This window comes from Syngnathus leptorhynchus, chromosome 4 (assembly GCF_054491065.1).
Source record: "Syngnathus leptorhynchus isolate UIUO chromosome 4, UIUO_Slep, whole genome shotgun sequence".
NCBI lineage: Eukaryota > Metazoa > Chordata > Actinopteri > Syngnathiformes > Syngnathidae > Syngnathus > Syngnathus leptorhynchus.
Genome location: NC_141198.1, coordinates 14,413,476 through 14,437,592, shown reverse-complemented (window position 1 = coordinate 14,437,592; position 24,117 = coordinate 14,413,476). Strand labels below are relative to the sequence as shown.

The window sequence follows — 24,117 nt, the reverse complement described above, 5'->3', positions numbered from 1 at the left end:
TCCCAAAGTAACACGGTCTGGAACTTTTGCAATTATTTTTATTATTATTATTGTGTCGTACTCCAATTTGATAGACTCGACCTAGAAGCACACAATAAGTCTGCCACTTTGCTTGGAAACCATTTGATCGGTTCCAGCCATTCAACTTGAAGTAGAAAGGGTGTTTCAAAAACGCTCTTTCTTGTTAACGTAGGTCGAAAAACTCAACCTGTCGTCGAAGTGTACTCTCTTGCGTCTGTAGTATCTTTGACATAGTGCGTGCTCGGTTGTGTGGCCGCCGAGGTCCAATAAGATTCGCGCATGTGCGGTACGCGGAAGTTGCCAAGGGGGGGGAAATGTTCGTTTACTACTCGAGGAGGCTTCATTGGCGGCATGAATTCTGAAGACTTGTTCACTTTCTCGAGGCGACTGCAACAGCGGACCGCGTCGAGTAGCCTCTCCATTGATTAAAAAAGCCGAGTTGGTGAGTCAAAACTTAGCATTTACCATTAGCCGCTCCTATGGTCCGTCTGCATTTGAGTATTTCAAATATCCAATAATCCACTCACGTGTGACCGAGTGATTGTGTGTAATGTTGATGAATTGGAGGCTCTTTTCCGACTCCAGTCAAAATTCAAGAATTTTTATTCGCCATTTTTGAGCGTGCCAAACAAGGAATTTGACTTCGGTACATCACAGTCTCTGTTCAACAATCCTGTCAAACCTCTACATACGAATATAATTCGTTCCGGGACCTACTTCGTATGTTGAAATAATCGTATGTTGGATCAAATACCAGAAAAAACATAACAAAAACATGTGGCCAAAGTTCAAAGAGATGACCCTAGTGAGTAAAAACACTGAAATAAAATTGTTGTAATTAATCAATTTTTTGAAAAAAAAGATTGTCAAAACCTTTTTTTTTTAGCCTTTTGTCAAACTCACCCATTTATTTCCCTTAAACGACTGCCAAAAAATGGACTTATCTCTACTAAAGTTCTCTCCCTAAAAGCCCACTCCTTTCCTTTGCACCAAGCTGTCAAACTATGTATCCCCCAAAATTCCAATGGTCAGGGTGTTTCCCTTCAATAAGGCCCCAAATGCCCCTGGCTCGCCCAGTCGGCATGGACGACATGCGTAAGCCGGCCATCGCGTGGTTGGCGCAGTCAATGCAGCCATTCCGTCGCACAAACAGGAGCTGACCGCTTCTGTCGTGTATGACGTAAGGAAGCACGCATTTGTTGTCGTTCCTCTTGGCGGCTGAAAAGGCGGCACCAGTCTTTCTTGCGCTGGCGTTTAGATGGGAAGGAGCTCCGGGGGACTTTCGCCGTAGCAGAACTTGGCTTGGGGGTTTCGGTACGTGTTCTCGTGCTGGACGCTCTGCGGGGACCACAAACACAGTTTGGCGCATTAAGCCTCGGCGGCGTTTAACTCTAATGAACTTAAGCGACTCTGGCGCGAGCTGACGAGAGCAAGAAAAAGACAGCCGTACTTGCGAAGAAGTGCGACACTTGGCCAGGCAAAGCTCAAAGAGGTCCTCCACGGCGGTGAAAAGGTTCTGGAAGCCCTGGGCGGCGCGGCTCAGGAAACGCTCCAGGTGGGCTTGCTGAAAGCCAGGAGACGAGACAAAGCGCAGCCGCTCAAGATGCACATTGTCAGGTGTCGACCAGCCGAGCGGGTTATTTCCACTCTGCCGTTTAACGAATACTCACCTTGTCCGGCCGGAGGCAGCAGGACACGCAATATTCGTACACACTACAGCAACCGTCGGCCAGGCAGCTTTTGCAGACGTGCTGGCGGCTGCGCGGCGCCTTGACGTTGCAGCAGCCGTTCACCAGCAAGTCTTTGCGCTCACACACGTAACCTTGGCAAGGAGACGGCGAAAGTTTTCACACCTCTTGCCTTTATTGATGGGTCGGGGCATCACCACGACAACTGCTATGCTCACCCAGCTCGTCGGTGAGCAACGTTTTTCCCTGGATGGAGTTGCGGCAGCGGCCTATCTGTCGGCTGCTGTTTCCCAGATTGAATCGCACCTTCCAGGGGATTCGACGCTCGGTGTCTCTCACTTCCAGAAGGGTGCGGTCCCCTGTGATTCGCTCCTCCTGCACGCACGCACACATAGTGGACATATTTTACATTTACACGACAAAAAAAAAACCCTCAAATGTTCCCTAGTCATCAGCAGGCGTCCTTCGACTCAACACACTCAGCTAAAGGACGACCACTGGTTTTCTTTGCTGTAAACGGTGAGGGTTAACGTATTTTTTAAGCTTGCGTGTCGTTGCTGCACCTGTTTCAACGTGCTGGTAAGAAAGTAGATGAGTGACAATCCGAAGACAATTCCCAGCACCCAGCGTTTCCTTAAGAGCCGCCGGAGCACCATCATGGCTCGACGTGGTCCACAAACATCCAAACGCCTGTCCTTAAACGTGCACGCTTCGATGCGGGCAAGTTTGTGTGAAGCCACACACCCACAAGGGTGATGAATTTACAAAGAGAACGTTCCGCGTCATCGGCATTTTAACCCATTTTGCATTATAATGTTAATGTTCAATCGCAGGCCTGTTTTAGCTTGATCGCTTAAATTGGTAGCTTAGTGAAAAGCATGTGCAAACCCGTAACCGAGGAAAATATAAATTGAGGGGTGGGATGAAAAATGACTAAATAGTACGTAGAGCGCAGTAAAAACAAAGTTATTTGTGTCGAGATGCTTGGTGTTTAGCCGCTGGCGTTAGCAAAACAACCTGACAACACGGAAGCGGCGTGAATATGAATGTCGAAATGCGATTGGTCGATGGGTGACAACGCAATGATGGAGGCACCGAAGTCATTTCACATCAATTTGCATTCGAGGAAGCGAGAACAACGTGATGAAAATCAGAAACAAACATTATGAAAAAACAAACTGAAAACTGTCACGCCGTCCACCAAACAGGGAAATAACATTTGTTGACGCAATCGGCGTTTGCTAAGCAACTTCCGGACACGGAGGCGGCAAACATTAACGTTAAATGCGATTGGTCAATGAGAGTCGAGGTGATGATGTCACCCCGGAAGTTGTTGATTAAAAAAGATGGCAAGCTTGCCAGCGAAGTAACAAGCTAGCTCACTTGAAATTAAAATGAAATTCACCCTAGGAGGAATCGTTGAGGTTAAGGTAAATTCTACATTAAACGTCTTGTTTAAAAAGGAAAAAGCACCGTAAACGTGACTATGTACAACGTTCGCCCGTGTGTTAGTGTCCCTAGGGCAGCTTCGTGTGTTGACGAGCGCCGTGCCATGCAGAGGAGACACAGCAGCAACACGGATGGCATGTCCTCTGAAAGGCGAGCGAATGAACAATTGACTCGACTCCATGTTGTTCATCATACAAGAGTGCTGATTTGGGACCCCCCCCTTTCCCCAGAAATGCACATGTTCGCTTGTTAAGGAAAGGTTATGATTTCAAATGTCAGTTCCATCTGAAGATGAGGGTTTAATCAGTCGGGTTTCAAGACAGGGTAGGGGTTATAAAAATTGAGGTCCAAGATAGGATTAGGGTTTCAAGCGCAGTATAAATGACCAAATGAAGGGTTCAAGCTAATGTCAGTGTTCCAACCAGTTTGTAAATTCGTAGTAAGGTTCAAATTAGGGTTTCAAGCAAATGTTAGGATCCCAAATGTAATTGTAAAGATGGGGTTAGTGTCTCAGAGTAGGGTTTATAGACACAGGTTTGAGAGTAAGGTTTTATCATCAAGAAAACAATCATGTGAACAGCTGCAATGTAGTGGGGAAACGCCATAGCTCCTAAATTTTGGTTTTCCCGTTTAGGAACCGTAGCCAAACCCAGGGATCCGAGAGCAGTCTGGATGAAGGCGGCGCGTTCGACTGTCTGAAACCCGATTCGCCCGCATTGCCCCAGCAGATGTTTTCGGGCCTGGCAGGCATTCCGTCGGCCGCAGTCTCCACTGCCCAGTTCCAGGCGGCCGGCTTAGTGCTGGGCTCGCCCCCGGACGTCTTTATGCAGATGACAGCTTCGTCTAGGGAAGCAGGCGGCCCTCATCGGCCCGAGGGCCGAGCCTTCCTGCCTCACCCCCCTCACCACCATTTTCACCAGTCACCGCCGCTGCAGCACGGGACCCCCTCACTCCTGCAACAGGCCACGGCGGTGGCGGCAGCGGCGGCAGGCTCAGAGAGACACCACCGTGGCCCCCGAGAAGAGGCGGGCCCGGAGGACCCGGCCGCGCCGGCTCCAGCCTTCTCCGAGCTGAAGACGATGGTGACATGGCTGCAGAGGGGCTTCCCGTTCATCCTCATCTTGCTGGCCAAAGTCTGCTTTCAGCATAAGCTCGGTAATTGTTCATCCTGTTACAAATGTTTTTTTTTTTCTCAAATTAGATTTTTAAATTCTTCAATTATTTGAATTGAATTTTACACAACAATCCTCCCTTTGTGCTGTTAGCACACAAGCAATCATGCTTGCTTGCGCACTGGCCTCTACCAAAGCTGCTGAATGTCTCTTCCAATGTTATTTTATTAGCCTAAAAGTTTGAATGATGTTTTCAGATGTTCAGATTTATTTTTTCCCCAAGCTAAAGTTGATTTATATTTTTCATTTTACATCTTTCCGTCATGCAATAAATCACCACTGCTCCCACCTAGCATGATAGCACATAGCCTCTGTACTTAGCATGATCGCGAGCACACACTTGACTTTGCTTCCAGCTCAAGCTCAGCTCTGCCGCTGATGATGATGAGAGTGTCATTTGTGCCCCAGGTATTGCCATCTGCGTGGGGATGGCCAGCACCTTTGCTTACGCCAATGCCACCTTCAAGCGTCAGGTGTCGCTGCGGGTGAGACAACGTGTCCTGACGCTTCGTCATGGTCCCAAAGTATCATCGAACAGAAAGTGCCGTTTTTTGTTGTTGTTTTTTTTGTTCCATCTGAGTGACATTTCACAACATAGATTTTGAGAAGCTTGACGATTTGCACCATTTGATCCCGTAATCGCGCAATGTATTCTGAAATGAAACCGCTGCGGAACAGCCCAGGTCCGAATTCGATTTTCCTAAATGCTGCTCTGATGCAACGGACCGCGTGCGCTCGTGCTTGACAAAGGCTCCCTCGTGTTTCAGGAGGAGCGCTCGGTGCTGGTGGCCTTGTGGATGGCGCTGTTCCTCTCCGGCAACGTTGCGTACGTGTACTACGCCTTTAGCCAAGAAGAGCTCTACAACAGGTAGCCGGCGACAGCCAGCGTGGCCTTCAGCCGCCATTTTCATGAGGCTCATCTTTTATTTGTTTTTTTTTTCTATCGCCTCAGCCATCTTATGTGTCGTTTCTTTTAGCAGAGCTGCCGTCTGGTTTTTGTCCTGTGAGTATTTTATGTTGAGCTCACATTATTGTTTGTCACAGCTGCTGCGCGTGTCACCTTCTCACATGCGAGCGGAGTGTAAAAGGGGGAAAAAAATGGTATGTTTGTGTGCGTCCTGTTCCAGCCTCCTGTTTTCCAAGCCCAATCTGGACACTTTTGACTTCTTTGACCTCATGTGGGCGGTGGGCATCACCGACTTTGTCCTCAAGTTTGTCACCGTCGGACTGAAATGCTTCATCCTCGTTCTACCTGGCATCCTCTTGGCGTTCAAGTCCAGGGTGAGAGTTCAACTTCTTGTGTCAAAATACAAAGGACAATGTCTTCCGCGAACACTTTTCATCTGAACATACTTCTAGCTCTATGACATGAAACCTTCCCGGCCAGCCCAGATTTTCTTCCTTCCTTCTTCCGCTGCATCGTACGGCGACTCGATCGTGCCACGAGGGCCACCGGGCTTTCCCACAACTTTCATATTTGTACACAAATCAAGTTTGTCTACATATTAATTGAATAGGAATAAGAATGCCCGTGGTATTCCATGCTTAGTTTGACCTGAGGCATGGTTAAGTATTCCAAAGAGGAAAACATGTCACTTAACGAGTTGAATGTTTGTCATGTTACAAAATGAGCCTTTTCCATTTGATATGTTGCTTACGCTGGGTGAGCCAAGCAGATAAGTCATGCCCGCCCGTTACTAAATTTTCAACAACAACAAAAAACTGTTTTTGAACACTCAACTTTACAAGGACATTTAAACATGCGCCCTTTGCATTTTTGGTTGTACTGAAGACTCATACAGAACACGACGCTTACCGCTTATCTATTCCATCATGTATGTACTACAATTTCAGCTTGGAGCCTAAAGCTCAGCTGCAGAAAACACTCAGAACCTGTTTTCCCTACAAAACAGGAGCTTGGGGGGGGGGGGCGGATGACAAAATGATGCGGTGTCCGCTTCGACGATTGCTGACCGTGACAGCCCAAGTGACGTCGCGTGTGAATCATGTTTAAAAAGAGGGCGACGTGCCTTGCGAGACATCCTCTTGCACAACTTCCTTTGTTGTGATTTGTGAGTGGAAAACAGGTGGGAAAAAAACTCATCCAGTCTATTTAAGGTTCTAAAAGCTCCGGTAACAAAACCCGAGCAACACTGGGCAGAAAAAACAGGGGCCCTAAAATTGAACCCTGTGGAAACCCCCGAAGACACTACATCAGAGCGTGATTCTGATCTGCACGAAATGAAATCAAAACGCAGCCCAGAGACAAACAATATGAAAGACCGTCGAGTGTAAAGGCAAAACAGGATGTCGACGCACGACAAAAAGCGGCAATTGCGTCGCAATTAAATGCAAGTCGATAAGTAACTACGTACTGTCAATAGATCGCTCGATAAGAGTCACGATCGGAAGGAGCCAAATGTCAGCCTAGGTTTGGTCGTTTTGCTTATATTTTGCTAAGTTGTCGATCATGATTAGACTCTCCAAAAATAAAAAAGTCTCAGGAAGCCGTGTTGTTGTGATATATTATTTTCATTTTACGTTCCTGATTGTTTTTTTGCACATTTGCTCGCAGGGAAAGTTCTACCTGCTGATCGAGGAGCTGAGTCAGCTGTTTCGCGCCCTGGTTCCCATCCAGCTGTGGTACAAGTACATCGTGGGAGAAGAGCCCTCGGCCAGCTACTTCTTAGGAGCCGCGCTCATGATCGTCTACGGCATCTGCAAGGTGCTTTGCTCATTAGCCATAAAAGAAAGATGATGATGGTGCTGAGTCTTAACACATCAACGTCTCAATTGGGACGCAGCCATTCACAGAAACAGTCACCGTTCTCTCACAACATCCGCAGGAAGGAATTCCCCAGAAAGGAGAAGTTTCCATTAGTAAAAGAAATGGAATTGACTTTAAATAGACTTTAACAGAAGCTGTCACGATAACAACCGATGAAGCGGCAAATTCCTCAGGAATATTGATGAGTCAGAACCCAAAATGTAATTGTCTGGCCGGTGATAACTTTGTGCGCTTGCCTCATGGCCAATGAATCACACAAATCTGACCAAGGCGCCTTTTTCCACGCTCGTTCGCCAGAATGAGGGGAGGACACCGGGCGGAGTAGACCAGAAATGGCTGCTCATGACGTGACTGGGCTTTTTTTTTTTTTTCCCTCTCTGGAGGGTTATAGTGTTATAGTGGTATTTGAGTGTCGCGGGAGGATGAGAGCAGCTGGAGCGGAGGTGACGCACCACAATGTCGTGTAAAAAAATCAACTCCACAGGTGACTTTGCCCTGACTAGACGCACTTCAATAGAAAATCGGCCACAAGCCCTTTTCAAGTTCATTATTAATTTGCCATTTGCTATGTGAAGAAGTAGTGCAGGCAATGACTGTTTCCATCTTTTTTTTTTTTTTTTTTATCTTGTGGCGCCCCCTTCTGACTCTAAATAAGACATTTAGTAATAGCATTTGTGGAGAAATGTAAAATTGCGAGACCAAAAGTTTATTACTCCTTGACTCAAGTGCCACTTTTGAGGTAAAGGTGAGGCATTCCTGACTCAAAGACCGCCTTCTTGTCTTTTGTCTGTCACCCGCAGTCCCTTGACATCTGCGGCCGAGCGTCGACCCTCCGCAAGGCCGCCGTCCTGCTCTGCCGCCCTCAGGTGAGCTTCCATTCAAAAAGATATTTTGCTGAGAAAATTATCTCGCATAATCTTCCCGTCGCGTGACGGAACAAAATGAACCGGCAAAATCTTAACCAATTTTTCTTGACATCGGGTTTTACAGGTTGGCTGTTACATTTTTAGTCTTGTCAAACCAACCTTTGAGCAAGAAAAATAACAGAGAACTTGACGCTTTTTAGTTGCATTACACTTGGGGGTTTTTTTTTTTTTTTTTTTCGTGCAGAGTTGCGGCGTGCGTGCCGGCAGTCAGCGATGCAGCGAGGCCGGCGATGTGTGCGCTCTTTGCCAGACGCGTTTCCGCGAGCCCGTCGCCCTCCTGTGCCAGGTACACCGAGAGAGACTCTCTCTCTTTCTCTTTCTCTTTCTCTCTTTCTCTTTCTCTCTCTCTCTTTTTCTCTCTCTCTTTCTCTTTCTCTTTCTCGCTCTCTCTCTCTTTCTCTCTCTCTTTCTCTCTCTTTCTCTCTCTCTCTCTCTCTCTGGTCAATGGTGACGGCGCTCTTTCTGTTTGTCGCCAGCATATTTTCTGCGAGGAGTGTCTGAGTTCCTGGTTGGACCGGGAGAGGGCGTGCCCTCTGTGTCGCACCACCGTCGTGGAGACCCTCCGATGCTGGAAGGACGGGACCACCTCCGCTCACTTCCAAATCTACTAAAGCTGCATGGTGATGAAGCGCTCACAGACCAAAAATTAAATCTAAAATAAATGATGTGATTATCTCCGGGCTCAAGATCTCGCCTAGCTATCAAAATGGGACCGATGGTGGAAAATGGATCGGTGAAACAGCAAGTGGTGGATTTTCTTACAACAAAAAAAACAATTTAACAGAGGTTAAATGTCAACTTTGATTACAGGACTATTTTCAGACATTGGACAAACACACCTGTGGTCTGAGAGCAGATATGATGGCAGCACACCGTCTTGAAATGTCTCAACGCAATAAGAAAATGGCCCAATTAGAGGAGGCCAGTATGGGATACGATTAATCATTAAGCATCAACTGCTTATTCATCGGTAGGGAAACTTATTTATTCCAAACTTCCAATTTATTTGTTATTGCTGTATTCAAATCATGTTAGACTGGTCAAATCTATGTTTTTCTTTTGTTTCTCTCTTTTCTCTTCATGGTATGCGGTGGTATATAGGTCGCAATGTAGTCAGTCAGACTTTGTGTCTGGAAGTGAAAACTTGGTTGTAATCGGAACAGGGATTTGATAACCACAATTGCTTCAACCCTCCCCCCTCTCTGAAAAGTCATTATGTAATATTAAATCGTAATGAATGTTGATTATGGACTTGCCAAAATAAAAAAAAATCAAGTCATCACCTTATACCCCAAAAACTTCATAAAGTTGTCCCATGATGTTAAATCAAGAATCTGTTTACTGACTCTTGTTAGTTTTTTATGTGTGATGTGTGAAAGAGTACAGATAAGGCAATCACAAAAAACGTAAAATAAAGCTTTTTATTCTCGATTTGACCAACGATGAGCTGATTTTCCTAGGCAGGAACCAATCTTTTCTCTCGCCGTGTCCCTCGTCGGACCTTTACTAGTGAAACACTCGTCGTTTGTTTTGACGGCGGCGCTTCCCTTCAAGATGTCTTCAACCCTTTCGAAGCGTTAACACAAAACGTCGCTGGCATTTATGCACACTATGGCCGAGGACGAGTTGGCTGCGTTCAGGAACCGTTGGCAACGGGAGCTATGCAGAGCTAAAGAGGAGCGGCGTTTCTCTCTTGCTCCGTCCCCCAGCCCCAGTTGCGAAGACGGGAGTGGAGGTCAAAGCGAGTCTGAACCCGAGACGAGTGGTGGCGTGGAAGAGCCAGATTACGTTTCCATCACCAGGGGCTTGCTGGGCGGCAGGACGAGTCCCCTTCTGAACAGACTTGCGGAGGAGAGGACCAGGAGGAAGAAGAAGTACCAGGAGGAGACAGCCGTCTGCAGGGAGTCCCTAAAGCATCCTCGGAAAAAAGTCCGGAAAGAAGAGCAACTGGTAGATCGACTCATTCTGGATCTGGTACGGAGTCACTCAGAAGCCATCTCCTCAATGTCAACACCAGCTAACTACGCAGTGCCTCTTTCCATCGTTTGTTTATTTATTTATGATTTATTTATTGCTTTTCAATGCAGAACGAGGCCAACGACATCCCCTTCTTTGACGTGGACCTACCGTATGAGTTAGCCCTGAAGATATTCCAATACCTTAACCGCACTGAGCTCGGCAGATGTGCTCAGGTGAGTGACTTAAAGCAAACAGCTGTCCATCCATGCATGCATGCACGCACGCCCCCTACTGGCAGAGAAAATCGGCGAGTAGCATGCAGACGAGCCTGACGATCCGATTAATCATTTTCACATGCTTTTATCGTGCCCGTGTTTTCATCAGATCGTGTTCACACTGCAGAGCAATTGGATACTTTTGACTTATCGATCCGATTAGTCCATTGCTTTCCGTGTCAATGTGAACGGTGAAATTCAGATTCTTTTTGCCGGCAGGTGAGCAAGGCGTGGCGAGTTCTGGCCGAGGACGAGGTGTTGTGGTTCAGGCTGTGCTCAGCAGAGGGCCACGCGGGAGACGCCACCGTGTCCGACTCGCCTTGCTGGAAGGCGGCGCTGCGAGACCGTCGCCGGGCGGCCGCCGACGTGCGAGCCAATTGGAAGGTGAGGCATTTCAACGTGACGCCGCACGCGTCTGTTGTCGTTGCAATGAATCCAAGTGGATGATTTCCCCTGTCAGACTTTTCTGAGGGGGGGGGGGTTGTCACAATGTGTTTGTTGACCACTTTGCCGCAGAATCGCGTGGGCTGCATCAGCCGGCTGCAGTTTGAGTTGGGGAAGGTTCTGTGCGACGTCAGCTCCTGCAACAACTACGTCCTGGCAGGGTGAGGACAGCCAATCGGGGCACTCCACAATCACCACAAATGAACAAAGATGAGAATAAGTCCTAAGAGGCAGGAAACAGGTCTAACGCGGCGGCCGTGTCACGCGCTGCCTGTCAGGTACTCGTCGGGGGACGTCAGGCTGTGGAACACATCGCAGCGGGACCTGCCATCGTCCCATCTCCGGTCCAACCGGCTGTCGGCACTCTCCGAGCCCAGGCCGCCTGTCGCTCTGGTGCGCGTTGGCGGACACGTGGCGGCGGCCGCCTACCGCGACGGTACGCCGACTTGGTCTCTTTTTCCCCACACTTGCATCCTTTCGCGTCACCGTCCACCATGACTCAAGCAAAATTTCATTTGGATTTGGAAAACAAATGAGCTTGAGATAATTTCACTGGTTCTTTTATCACAAACAAGGGTTAGGTAAAAGTTTTTTTTCCCCAATTTACAAGGGGAAATTCACAGGCCTGGCAGATTAATGATTGTTTTCTTTTATTTGCGTGAACTTTTAAACAGCCGGGGCTTGGTCTTGTCTTGCGCGGCAGGCTGCGTGGACGTGTGGAGCGCACGGGCGGGCGGTGAGCCCATTTACCACTGGCAGTCGGCGGCAAGCCACCGCGCCTTGGCCCTCAGCGCGGACGGCTCCGTCCTGGCTTCAGCCGTCGGCTCGGACGTCCGGCTGGATGGCGCCGACGACCGCGGAGTTTGGAGGACGCTCCGCCTGAGCCTCCTCCCTAAGCCGGTCTGTCATTTCACACGTGGCAAAGATGAGCTGAGCTTGTATGTGCCGCTTGTATGCCTCACAGGTTCACAGTTTGGTGCTGGTGCCCAGTGGCGGTGGGCGGCGGCATTGCCGCCGCGCGCTTACCGCGGCGGCGGCTGGTGACTCCGTCTACCTGCTGGACGAAGAGGAGGAGGAAGCCAGCACGCTGCACTCGGTGTACGGACACCCCGTCACCTGCCTGGAAGCTTCTGAACGTCACCTGGCCTTCGGGGTGAAGCGAGTCGGCATGGCCAACAAGGTGAGTCCGGATGTCATAGGATGGCGCCCGAGCGCTCTAACCGCCCAAAAACTCTCTTGCCGCAGATTCACGTGTACAGCGTGGAGACGGCCAAGGAAGTGTTGTGCGTCGGCGACTCACCGGGCGACTTCACCTGCGTCCACCTCCAAGACGGCAGCGCCCCGCACATTATGGCGTGCGGTAATAAAGACAGGAGGTGCTCAAAATGACTTTTTATCTAGACTTCGTCACTTTATTATCGGAAGAGTGGAAAGCGGATGGGCCCCGTTTTGTTCGCAGGGTGCGCGTGTTTGACTTGCGCTCGGGCTCCTGCGTGTCGACCTTGTACGCGCACCAGCTGGGCGTGACGTCGGTGCGCGCCGACGACTGGAAGGTGGTGAGCGGCGGCGGCGAGGGCCTTCTGTGCGTGTGGGACATGAGAACGGCCAGCAAGCTGTGGGAGATGCACAACAGGTGAGAGCCGTGGGCCGGGTAGGGCCGGGCCAGGCCCTAATGTGTGGTGTGCTTAGACATCCCGTGAGACACGTGCGTTTGGACAGCCGCACGCTGCTGACGGCCAACGTCCCCGACGACAAGACGCCACGGGGGGCTTGCATCACCGACGACGACCTGACGGCCCATCGCAGGTAGCGGCGCGCTCACCTGGCCCATTTCAAGCGTTCCGTCTCAAGCTTTCCGTCTCTTTACTTCCCTTTTCCCCTCATATACAATTTTTTTTTTAGCTTCTCATGGATGGATGCATGTTGTATTCCAGTCGCTATTTTGCAGCTTCCCAGTTCCTAACTCCAAACGTTCTCATCCAGGCACCGAGGAGTCATCTGTCACTACGACTTCTCAGGCGGCGGCGATGATGATGATGACGGCGTCCTTCCCATCTGCAGGTCCAACTACGCCCAATCTCACGGCTACAACTACAACATTGCGCTGGCCGTGCCCTATGACCACCTCAGGTGACAAAATGAGCATGGAAAGCAAGGCAAGCATTTTTTTTCTTTTCGTACTAGCCGCAGTCTGCGAGAATGGAATCCATTCCTGTTAATGACCATGTACAAAAAGGCATTTTAAATGAAAAAATGATCAAGTAGTAGTCATATAGCAAGGCTTTTAAAAAAATAAATGACCAAGAATTATTTTGTGTCAACAAAGACATACAATTTTTATTTTGATCCAAAAGAGCCCAAAATTGCTTTTGTCGGAGAATGGACTGTTTTTCGCGGCGACAGCTGTGAAGGCTTGCTTGCGTGGTGCTTTTGGGGGTCCCTCACCTTGTCGCATCTGCATGAGGTGGCTTTTCCGCAGCGCATGGTGGTGGTGTTGCCAGTAGTGATGGGCACATGAGGCTTCATTGGGGTTTGAGGCTTTCCCACCATACAAATAGGTTCATTTCTCGAGGCTTTCATGAGCACCCCCCTGCTGGTCAAAAGGAGTAATTCATTCCATTCATGAGAATTACATACATTCACCTTTATATTTTGCTTCATCTAGCCTGATCAAAATGAATTAAATTTCTCTCTGTATGTGCATTCACGTGTAACATTGAAGGAGGTGGAATATTGTGTTTCGATATGTAAATAAATTCCATCAATGTCTATTAACAGTTGACGGAACACATTTTGTTTTGAAGGGCTGCTGTGTTTTAACAAGGAAAGACTGATGTGCTTATGGATGAAGATGACTTGTACTTGTGAATAGTAAAGAGGGGTGCTTGTGCAACTGAAGGGGATAGTTATTGGTTTTTATTCAAAAGCAATATTCTTTGCCAAATTACAATCGACTGGCATGTGCCCCCTCTTTTGCTAAATTTATTTTCTTGTCAAACTAACACAACACACAATAATAATGAGTACATATTGGATAGCTTTTGTGCAAATATTTCAACAGATATTAAGTCAATGTGAGATAACTTGTATGCAGTTACTTTGCGTTGGTTCAAGAGGTCCGTCGTCGAGCAAGGAAAACAAAGATGTGGACTCGGTTCTTTATTTGCAAGATCTCGGGTTGTTTTACAGCAGTCGGTACACAATGCACTTTAGCAGATGAAACAACAATCTCATAATTCCGGTCAGAAGGCTACATAGTATCCACAAACAGGAATACGGAAGAGAAGAAAAAAAACATATCCTCATAAAGCAGACATTTGTTCTGTTATCACCTGAATGTCTTGTTATCTACAAAATGTTTTGTATCCATGTGTCATGACGTTAATGAGTCTTATGTGTCATGGAAAAGTTACCAAGCTGTTGGAGCAACTATGTTTGTTGCTCCCTCTTCATTACTTTAACAAATATTGAGTAAATATGGGATAACTTATATGCAACTACTTCAGCATGTATGTCTTTTCTATAACGCTTAACAAAGAAAAAAAAGTCCCGATCAACAACAGTGTATGAATAAAAGCTACAGAGTTGACCAGTACTTCACCATCCAATTCTTCCAACAGGTGTCTGCCTCCTAAAAGCGGATGTGCATTCGGGATTCTAACTCCAAGGCCTTGAGCATCTGCCGGCCCAAAATTCATACGTAAACATTTGGGGGGTGCAACGGAATGCGGCACGGGATTTGGGTTCTCGATTTGTCGCGTCTTTGCTGACTTTGGGCTTCTCGTTGAGAAAAATCGCTCGTAAACGTCAGCAGACGTAAATTCTGATTTTCATTTGATTCCGAAACTGCGGCTGCTACGATTGCTTAGGGTTATCGCTCAAGTCTCGTAGTCCGGTCTCAAACAAAAGTTAGCTTTGGGTTTCAAATTAAAGGTCGGATTATAAACTGGGGTTACAGTAATGTGCTGTTGAAAAGCAAAATGAAGCAATATTTAGATAGGAGGCATGTGGATCAAAAACGGTGGTGCAAAACCCGAGCACCGAGGAAACAAATAGGGCCGTCATACCTGTTGAAACGTTTTAAAGGTGATCCCCCCGTAGAAGTCATCTGGCGCCTGCCGGGTGAGCCAGAAAGTCGAGGTTGAGCACGGCGCCAGGGTTTCGTGTTGCCAGCATGTGCGTGTAGGCGTGCGCTTACCATGTTGGCCACTTCCAACATGGCCATGAGGACAATGGCCTCGGCCGCCTGCTCCCCGGAGTCGCCACTTTCGGACAGCAGGTCCTCCACCACCAACGGAACAAATGAAATCATAATCGTGAATAATATTTGAGCTGGAATGACAACGCGTCAGTTTTATGCTTCTGCTTATGGTTCTGCTTGATTTGTTTGTAAGCGAGCCAAAAGTCTTGGGACGGCCCCTAAAAGCAAAGCTGGGCTTACCTTGCGGTACTCGGCCAGCATGATGATTCCGTCGCTGTCCGTGTCGTGCATGTTGAACAAAACTGCAAACGCAAAGTTTTCTCGTCATCAACCGAGGCCAGTCGAAGGCTCACGTGCACTCACGGCGTAGCTTTTGCTTCCTGGCGGCCTGGCGCTCCTCCTTGCCGCTGATGTGCGCGAGCGGCCGGAAGTGACTCATGACCATCAAGAAATGCTCCAAGGTTATCTCCTCGGAGGATCCCACCGTGCCCTGGTGCTGGTTTCTGCCCAGTTGGACCACAGCAACAAATCAACACATTCAAACATCCCTTTTCAAACTGTCGGGGTTTTTAATATATAAATTATTATTCGATGCAAACTGAACTTTTTGAAATTTGAGTGCGCCAAAGCATGCCAATGCTGTTGCATTAGTTGCTGACCTTTTGTCAAAGAAGGCATCGATGATTTGCTTCTTGATGGGATTGTCGGCCAGTTGTGGAATGGCGTCCAAATGTTCTCTTCTGCAGTGCGACAAACAAACACACGCAGGTCAGGTCTGTTTTGATTCCAACATTAGCTCTCAAAATTGACCAAATGACCATTTGGTGCTCTTTCCACCCAAACGCAATATCACGCTGCACGCTATCTGACATAATTTGTGCAATCTTTCAGCCACAATGTAACATTTCTTTTTCGCCAAGCTAATACTGAGAGCTTGCTGTACCGGGCGAACTTTACAAACAAAAATTTCAAGTTGATGTTTTACCTCATCGTCTCCTTATTTCCACTGAGATGCCGAAATCTTTTGTGGAGGGTTTTGATTTGCTTTCTGGAAACTTGGACGTAAACACAAAAGCAGGTCAAAAAATGAGAAATCAGTTTATGTGTCTATAAAAAGAAAAAAAGAATTTAATGACCAAGGGGTGAGGAAGTGGCACACAAAAAAGTTCAAAGTCTCTGAAACTGCACAACTCGGGACTTGCCTTACATCCGCTCTTGTGTGCCAGCTCTTCATAGCTCTGCCGCTGCTGCTGCTGCTGCTGCAGGTGGTTCTGGTCCAGCTGCTGCTGCTGCCCATGACTCTGGTCCAGCTGCTGCTGCTGCTGCCCGTGTCTCTGCTCCAGCTCCAGCTGCTGCTGCTGCTGCCGCTCGGGACGCATCAGCCAGGATCCCATTGCTGCTCTAAAGTGCGACGCCCGCGGCAGCTCGCTCTCCGAGTCCCATCCATCCCTTCTTCAAGATTTTAAGTCCATCCCGCTAGCCTAGATCAAGGAACGCCCTTTTGAGTGCAGCTTTTGTCCAATCTCCTTCAGTTAAAAAAAATGAATCACTTGTTGCCAGTCTGGTGAGCGCCTGGTTGTGTTGTGCGCAATCTCGGTGCACAGTTAGACAGCCACAAATATGTTCGCATGTTTTAAGATGTATTTTGAAACTGATTGAGGCTTTGACATTGTTGAAGTGGACCGTTGCGTGTGTCCCATATTGTCAACCCTCAGAGACACAACAGCCCTGTATGGTTTTTCTCGAGTATTTCGTTTTTAAATTCGCTTTCGTCCTGAAATTATACCCTCCATCTCGTTCACTAAACAAATCCTGTATTTTGTCTGGTATGTCTCGCTTCATGAGTTAATTGTTCAGTTGTAAATTTCTGCAGACGACGACAAGAAAAAGTCAGAATTCGGACTTTAAAGTGAGAATTCCTACTTTCTGACTGTATTCTGACTATTTTCAGAATTCTGACTTTAAAGTGGAAATTCTGAGAATAAAGTCAGAATTCCCATTTTAAAGTCAGAATTCTGACTTTAAAGTGAGAATTCCCACTTTCTTTGAAAGTGACTATAAAGTCAGAATTCTGTGACTTTAAAGTAAGATTTCCCACTTTCTGACTTTAAAGTCAGAATTCTGAGAATAAAGTCAGACTTCTGACTTTAAAGTGGTAATTCTGACTTTATTCTTCTTTATAAAGTCGGAATTCTGACTTTATTCTCAGTCATAAAGTGGGAATTGTCATAAAGTGGGAATTCTCACTTTAAAATCAGAATTCTGAGAATAAAGTCAGAATTCAGAATTTTAACTTTAAAGTGACAATTCTCACTTTAAAGTCTGAGAAAAAAGTCAGAATCCTGTCAATCCTTTTTTTTTTTTTTACTTCACTGGCCTAATCCTCTTCCGTACTTTTCCTTCCCTTTTTTAAGAAGGGTTTGTTTATTTGCGATTCCCACTCGTTGTCTGCAGACGCGCTTGTTTTGAAGCGACGCTAACTTCTGCCTTTTTCTTCTTCGGTGGTGCCAGGTGTTATTTTACGGCAGTACTTGCCTGGTGCGTCACAGGTCAGCCATCTTGCCACGGTAATGACTTGCGAGCGACCAGGCGTCCTTCTTTATGCCAACAGACACAAAATGGAAAGTACAGGGTGTAAAAACCAAGAAGGGGGGTAGTAACAATTCAAGTCAAGAATCAAATACAACATTTGAAAGAAATAAGACGTTGAAGCATTTTCAGTCGGGGCTATGTGACGTCACAAACGCAACAACGCAAACTAACCAGTAGATGCCAGTCTAGGGCCGCGTGAGAATTTTATGTCGCCAACAAAGACGGTCGACAGGCTACAGCTAGAATTCATGGAGATATTTTTGCATGGTAAATATTGTACAGGTTTTAATATTTAAGATTGTCGGCCTGACTTGCTCAAATATTTCCATGCACTCCATGCAGTGTGCACAAGGACTCCACTGAATTAATTTTTTTAAAGATGTCCTTACTTTGTGAGTGGTCACTGAATGCATCTCCCTGCACCTAACCGATGAACGTGCGAGATAGTGTTGTGCATTCCAGTTCTTTTAAGTGAACTGAATCTTTCGAATCTTTAGATTCATTCCAACAAATCGTTCAAGAAATCTCCCCCCCCCCCCCCCCCCCCACACACACACACACGCACACACTTCAATAACACACACACAACTCAGCAATACACTAGACAAAAACACAGCACTTCCTGGACACTTCAATAGGTACACTACACGAGGTAAAAGTAATTAAATGAATAAATAAATAAGAAAGTGTAGCAAACGATTTGGTGAACGATTCTTTTGAACAAATCTTTTGAGTGAACCGATTCTAAAGATTCAGTTCACTTTATAAACTGGAATGCACATCACTAGTACAAAATATTGCAGCCGGCCAATTGCTGACATGTAGAAATAGCTGACTGGTAAAGGATTAGGGCTCTTACCCAGTAAGGTCATGGTTCGATCCCATATCTGGGCTACCATCTTAATGTGGTTTCAGAAATTGAACCTTGCTTAATATGCGTACACAAATGCAAGTATTCATTTTATGTGTAAATACATAAAGTGGCCTCGCCCCCAAGATGTCAGAGCAAACCTCGCCCCCAAGATGTCAGAGCAAACCAATGGATCACGCCTACTACCTAGCTGTTTACCTATTGAAGTGTCCATGAGGTGTACCTAATCACAGGCCACTTCAATAGGGAAAAAGCTTAAGTGAAAGTGAAAAGTGCCACACCAGCCCTCACCGCCACTTTCTGATTGGCTGTTTGATCTGTGACGTCATTCGGACACTCTATTAGGTACACTGCCATTTTTAGGTGTTCCTAATCACAGGCCACTTCATTAGGGAAAAATCATGGGCAAAGCTTTAAATGAAAGTGAAAAGTGCCACACCCGCCCTCACCCCCACTTTCTGATTGGCTGTTAGGTCTGTGACGTCACTTGGGACACTCTATTAGGTACACCGCCATTTTCAGGTATACCTAATCACAGGCCACTTCATTAGGGAAAAATCATGGTCAAAATTTAAATGAAAGTGAAAAGTGCCACACCCAAACAACCCCCCACTTTTTGATTGGCTGGTTGATCTGTGACGTCACACGGACACAGGTGTACCTAATCACTTCATTAGGGAAAAAGCTTAAATGAAAGTGAAAAGTGCCACACCCGCCCTCACCCCCACTTTCTGATTGGCTGTTTGGTCTGTGACGTCACTTGGGACACTCTATTAGGTACACCGCCATTTTCAGGTGTACCTAATAACCGGCCACTTCATTAGGGAAAAATCATGGTCAAAGCTTAAATGAAAGTGAAAAGTGCCACACCCGCCCTCACCCCCACTTTCTGATTGGCTGTTTGATCTATGACGTCACTCGGACACTCCATTAGGTACACCGGCATTTTCAGGTTCGTTCGCGAAGATTCACGAGTGACAGACACCGTTGCTGCTATGCCAGCCGACACACGTTATGCCGACATTGATGTTTTAATTTTGTATTTGTTGGATTGTAGTTGATGGTGTTATTATCCGAATGTGTTTGTGTTTGAATAAAAGGTTGAAAAAAAATCCGTTATGTCGACATTTGTTATTTTGGGCGACATCAACTCATATAATAACGTAAAACACGTTTATATCATGCGGTTAACCAAATGTCTGATTTTTATGTTTTAATTGGCGAATATAAAAACAAGGAATAAAACACCAGACAAGTTTTAACATAAATGTTTATTGAATAATAATATTAAAAGTAAATTTCAAACCAGCAATCTAATGTGAAATTGCAGTAGATATGTTGGATAACAATATTTAGGCGTATATATGCATACACGTTATTTAAAAACTACTATCAGTGGTATAAAATCAAGATTACCCAAAGAGAAGCATGATCTGTTGCATAACGGCGCATCCCTTCATGCAATAAATAATGCAACAAACGCACATTTCCTTACTTTTTGCAATGGGCAATTGAAACACTCAAATGTGTCAATCGCCGTCATCGTCACGGTCGAAAGTGACGACAAATAATCCAACTAGCCGCTGGCTGCGCGCTGTGACCAGCACCCAAAATTGCAAAGCCGAGGCTCTCAGTGACGGTTTCTCAAAAAAAAAAAAAAAATCATTTTCTTTAAAAAGCAATTTCACACTCGGATTCTGACCGGATTGGCTTTGCGCCCCTTGTTTTTTGTGTGTGTGTGTCTTTGGTGGCTTTCTGCCGCCGGTTGCTCACAACAAAAGACATCACCGGATGATATTGTTAAAGAAGGCAATTTTGGGTTCCTTGTGAAATAGCTGTGTCAATAAAATAAGGTTCAATCCCCCCAGATAGTCGTAAAGGTAGCAAACGATACCTTCAAAGTTAGCGATGTGACTGAACGTGTGACGCGACACATTTCTCGGGGCCGTGACGTACTAAGGACGGTTGGAGGCGGGACTGTCGTTCGAAATGACACATCTCTTCTGCTTGCCGGTGTCGCTGTGAAAATGTCCGGTTTTGCAAAGGCTCGCCGATGCTTTCTTGTTATTTCAACTTCAGATGTGAGAGCAGAAAATGCGACCGGTGTGTTGACATTTGCAGAGACCTTTGAAAGCTTTCAGGCATCGCAGTGGCCTTCAAATCGGATTGAAAGTGGCGCAAAAAAGGTCGGGGCCCACTAATCGGTGATGGAGTCCGACTCAACACACGGTCGTCGATTCGAAAAAAAGGACCCTGCCCACGTGGCCCGAAGGGGAGAAGGCAAGCAGGACAGACACGGGCAGGAAGGATGTTTGGCTTTTCTTTTTTTTTTTCATCCAGAGTCAAAATGGGCTTTAATACAAAAGTCACTTCGGCGGTCAGTGGCAGCCAACCAGCCCTAATTCTGCCTTCCCCGCTCCTGGAGCTCGGAGTCAAAGCGGCGCACGCGCGAGCCCACCTACGCGCAGGCGAGACGGTGGAGGAAAAAAGGCACCCCGCGGCGAGTTGTCCGTATCAAAGAGGAAGTTGAAAGGGGCTCCCCGCGCCCGCCCCCATGTGGCAGAGCTTTGCACGGCGAATTTCGGGATGAAGGGCGAGCACGGCCCGCCACTGCCGCCGTCCGTCCGTGACGCCGGCGGGAAGAAGCCCTCGAAGCAGAGACGCGGCGCCGAGATCCGAGTGGTAAACGGGATAAGCTCGGCGGATTCTTCCATACGTGGGCGCAAGGCACGGATCTCATGGAAAAGATGTCAAGTTGACTTTGAGATTTCAGAGGTGCCGCTGGTCACGGCAAAAGGGGAGGAACACCTCCACCTTCTTTTCTGGAATCGTCAGTCGCAATGGACACGCTGCCGGTTCCCCCAAACGCTGAGCAGCGTCCTTGAGCCAAAAGGGTTTATTGACTTGTTGCTAGGTCGACCAGAAACAAAGGGGGGGGGGGGGGGGGGGGGTGTTGACTGCACACATATTCCCTCCTCGAATTTCCACCCTCCGCTGGACATGAAAGCCAAGGACGTTTCGATGGCGCGCTTGCCTCAATGTCAAGACTCTGGTGGATTACTGACGGATTAGAAGATGCGGCAGGCCAAAGAAGAGACACTCACGTGCGTTCAAAGTCGGGGGAAAAAAAGTCGGTCCCAAACTTTCGAAGTCAGTACAAAGTGCACTTCAAACTGGGAATTGGGACGACATGTCGCCGCCGCCTTTGGTGGTGACGAGAGCACGTTCCACCTCATAGGCGTTGTCGTCCAAAGTTTTGGATGGGCCGCACCCTTTGAGCAAAAATTGAATATTTCTACTCCTTTTTGGACCGCTTCGTCCAAGGCCGCAGCATCGGCTGGGGAGTCAAATTAGCAATTAGCAATGCTACAACAACAAAATTGAATTTATTGTCAAGGTTTTCAAGGTTGTTTCCAACAGCCTTTGCCCGAGTGCCTACGCTTTTTGCAAACGAGCGCGCCGGCCGGGGTCGTTTGCCCAACGGCGGCCATTTCTCCGCTCCGAGCTTTTGCGTTGGCGCACAATCCAGCCGCCCCCTGACGTTACATAAGACCAAATGAGATCACAGGCCCAAAGGACAGCAGTCCGTACTCTCTCACGCTGCTCATTTTGGGAGATGGACGAGCAAGGCCAATGTTGTTTAGTGCGGTGGCCATCGGCAGCTTCGAGTCTTCTTCGACTCCCAGTTGCCATAGAAATTGCAACAGATGCAAAAGAAAACTTCCTCGCAACCATTTCCAGAATGAGGAGAATAAGAATAACGACTGAAATAAAATCAAGGCCGGTTCCTCAATCGTATCCAAATGAGCTTTTGGCTGAGAAAGTTCGGCGACAGGCTTCGACATTGGTCAGCGCAACCTCTGAGCAACTGTAAAAAGTGAAAGGAGAGCCCTCTCTTGAAAATGAGAAGCACTCACGTCTTTTCAATGTCATGCTACACTTGGAGACTCATGGGTGCGATTGATGAATAGGCATGTCCCAATACTTTTGTCCACAGAGCGTGACTGCGTGCACGTGTGTGTGGTGTGGTGAGGAGGTGTTTGTGCACCTGTAATGTGCCTTTGAGAGCGTCAGCGCCATTATCTCGCAGGTCGAAGCTGATGATGGAAGTGTTGGTTGCCACGGTGACCGCTGGCGCTTTGGTGCCCTGCAAACACGCGCACACGCCCACACACACACGCGCACAGCAGCAGCAGCAGCAGCATTTTCCTTTTTGTGCTGAATAAAAAAACATTGCTGAGAGGTGAAGTTGCACATTTGCGGAGGCGTGCGGACAGGTCACCAACTTGACATTTTTATTTCATGAATACTTTGGCAGCGTGCGACAAAGAAGACAGAGCAGAGCTGGACGCCACGCCGGATTTGGTGTTCCGCAGTCTTCTTGAACAGTAGACATCTTTTCAAATTCAAACGACAGTCGTGGACACTCGAATTAACACGAGACGTACGAGACTCGCGAGACAAGCGATATGAGACTCGGCAAATACAACAAGACATGCGGGACGTGAGCAAACATTTGAGCCAAGGGCCAGGGTAGATCAGAGAAAGATTTCAAGACACCCGCAAAACATTTTGGACATGGCACAGAGAGCTAGGAGACGTGCGGAACATGAGCCAACAGACCGGACATTTTGGACAGAAGACAGACAACTGCATGCATGTCATTTGAGAGACATGAGGGACAAATGAGCACGTGGGCCCAAGAGTATTGCGTCCAACGAGGCGTGCGCATTGCGTGCCCGAGTTGGCATGCGAGGCGTGTTGCCTGTTATGCAAGTTATGTGCATCCATGAGCTGCCGTCTTAATTGGAGAGCCTCTCGGCCGGCGGTCCCGCGCGGGCCGGGACGTGACGGCGAATGAATGAGCGCTCGAAGAAGCGCAGAGGAGAGGAGCGCAAAGCTTGAACGCTCGCTCGCGCTCCCTCCCCGCGATTGAACGGCTGCCTCTGCAAAAGAGCGTGAGTCTTCATCACAAATTGATAGCGAGAAAGGAGACGGGATGTGACGCAGTTTGCCCGCGTACCAGACTCACGCGCGGCACCTGGGAGACGTGACCCTTGGGAGCTACGGCGTGAAATAAAAGCGTGACAAGAGTGTCGTAGGAGGACCGCGTCAAGACAGCTGGAGCGCTTGCGGGAAGCGCGCCAGCCGGCTTCTGCTTCCTTTTTTCAAACCTCGTTTACAGAGTGAAAATGAGATGGAGGGAGCAGCAGGCGGGGGAGATGAAGATGAACAGGATCATGGAGATGAGAGAAATAATGATGTGGAGGGCGATGATGATGAATATGGTGATGGAGATGATGATGACTAAGTTGAAGGAAGGAGATGATGATGATGTGTGATCTGGTTCAGTTAGTAGAGTGTAAAAAGCCAAATATAAATAAATCAGACCAAGACCCACACGCGCACGGCGTGGTGATCGGTGACATCACACATCATGACACGTCATTGCGAGCTGCGGCATCCAAAGACTCCGATTTCTTTATTGGGCTGGGCTGCATGTCAGCTGTGGGGCGCTAAGTCTGTTTTCGATAACGTTCGGTTGACGAAGGCCGTAACCGGGACAGCGCCCGCCTCTGGTTTTTTCTTCTTCTTTGAGGTTTACGGGGCTCGCACGTTTCCTTGAGCTTTTACTTTTTTATTTGGTTCCTCGAGTGGCATTTGTGTGGTCAGTTCTGCCGGACGTTTTCGTTTCGTAGCCGAAAGAGGACTTTTGTCACTTTCTGGGGGA

General features: G+C 47.6%; 4 protein-coding genes across 10 annotated transcripts; 2 read left to right on the top strand and 2 right to left on the bottom strand.

The window, feature by feature from the left end:
• Positions 1-294: 294 nt before the first annotated feature.
• Positions 295-9,473, top strand: rnft2 (ring finger protein, transmembrane 2). Of its 4 annotated transcripts, XM_085910425.1 has the most exons (11): positions 1,502-3,139; positions 3,222-3,308; positions 3,793-4,313; positions 4,739-4,815; positions 5,098-5,198; positions 5,458-5,611; positions 6,906-7,055; positions 7,919-7,984; positions 8,229-8,330; positions 8,521-8,664; positions 8,855-9,473. In XM_085910425.1, the coding sequence occupies exons 2-10, from the start codon at positions 3,262-3,264 to the stop codon at positions 8,653-8,655; spliced, it is 1,353 nt and encodes a 450-aa protein (XP_085766551.1). In that variant the 5' UTR covers positions 1,502-3,139; positions 3,222-3,261; the 3' UTR covers positions 8,656-8,664; positions 8,855-9,473. The 4 variants fall into 4 exon arrangements, with proteins under 4 accessions (XP_085766550.1, XP_085766552.1, XP_085766551.1 ...); XM_085910424.1 differs by lacking the exon at positions 1,502-3,139 and adding an exon at positions 295-463 and having other exon boundaries at positions 8,521-9,473; XM_085910423.1 differs by having other exon boundaries at positions 8,521-9,473.
• spring1 (SREBF pathway regulator in golgi 1) lies at positions 609-2,948 on the bottom strand. The gene is made up of 5 exons (XM_085910432.1): positions 2,273-2,948; positions 1,928-2,084; positions 1,692-1,843; positions 1,472-1,585; positions 609-1,359 (listed from the first exon to the last, which is right to left on the bottom strand). The coding sequence occupies exons 1-5, from the start codon at positions 2,366-2,368 to the stop codon at positions 1,276-1,278; spliced, it is 603 nt and encodes a 200-aa protein (XP_085766558.1). The 5' UTR covers positions 2,369-2,948; the 3' UTR covers positions 609-1,275.
• A 41-nt stretch (positions 9,474-9,514) lies between the features above and the next one.
• Positions 9,515-16,148, top strand: fbxw8 (F-box and WD repeat domain containing 8). Of its 3 annotated transcripts, XM_085910420.1 has the most exons (12): positions 9,515-10,018; positions 10,132-10,236; positions 10,498-10,662; positions 10,795-10,883; positions 11,001-11,158; positions 11,426-11,622; positions 11,687-11,902; positions 11,968-12,098; positions 12,182-12,355; positions 12,412-12,528; positions 12,706-12,878; positions 13,527-16,148. In XM_085910420.1, exons 1-11 carry the CDS (start codon positions 9,647-9,649, stop codon positions 12,854-12,856), a joined length of 1,875 nt encoding a protein of 624 aa, XP_085766546.1. In that variant the 5' UTR covers positions 9,515-9,646; the 3' UTR covers positions 12,857-12,878; positions 13,527-16,148. The 3 variants fall into 3 exon arrangements, with proteins under 3 accessions (XP_085766546.1, XP_085766547.1, XP_085766545.1); XM_085910421.1 differs by lacking the exon at positions 13,527-16,148 and having other exon boundaries at positions 12,442-12,528; positions 12,706-13,019; XM_085910419.1 differs by lacking the exon at positions 13,527-16,148 and having other exon boundaries at positions 12,706-13,019.
• On the bottom strand, positions 13,869-16,669 carry tesca (tescalcin a). Of its 2 annotated transcripts, none has more exons than XM_085910431.1 (8): positions 16,131-16,669; positions 15,909-15,978; positions 15,583-15,663; positions 15,287-15,426; positions 15,164-15,225; positions 14,921-15,004; positions 14,790-14,837; positions 13,869-14,401 (listed from the first exon to the last, which is right to left on the bottom strand). In XM_085910431.1, exons 1-8 carry the CDS (start codon positions 16,315-16,317, stop codon positions 14,354-14,356), a joined length of 720 nt encoding a protein of 239 aa, XP_085766557.1. In that variant the 5' UTR covers positions 16,318-16,669; the 3' UTR covers positions 13,869-14,353. The 2 variants fall into 2 exon arrangements, with proteins under 2 accessions (XP_085766557.1, XP_085766556.1); XM_085910430.1 differs by having other exon boundaries at positions 14,921-15,014; positions 15,165-15,225; positions 16,131-16,618.
• Positions 16,670-24,117: the final 7,448 nt, after the last annotated feature.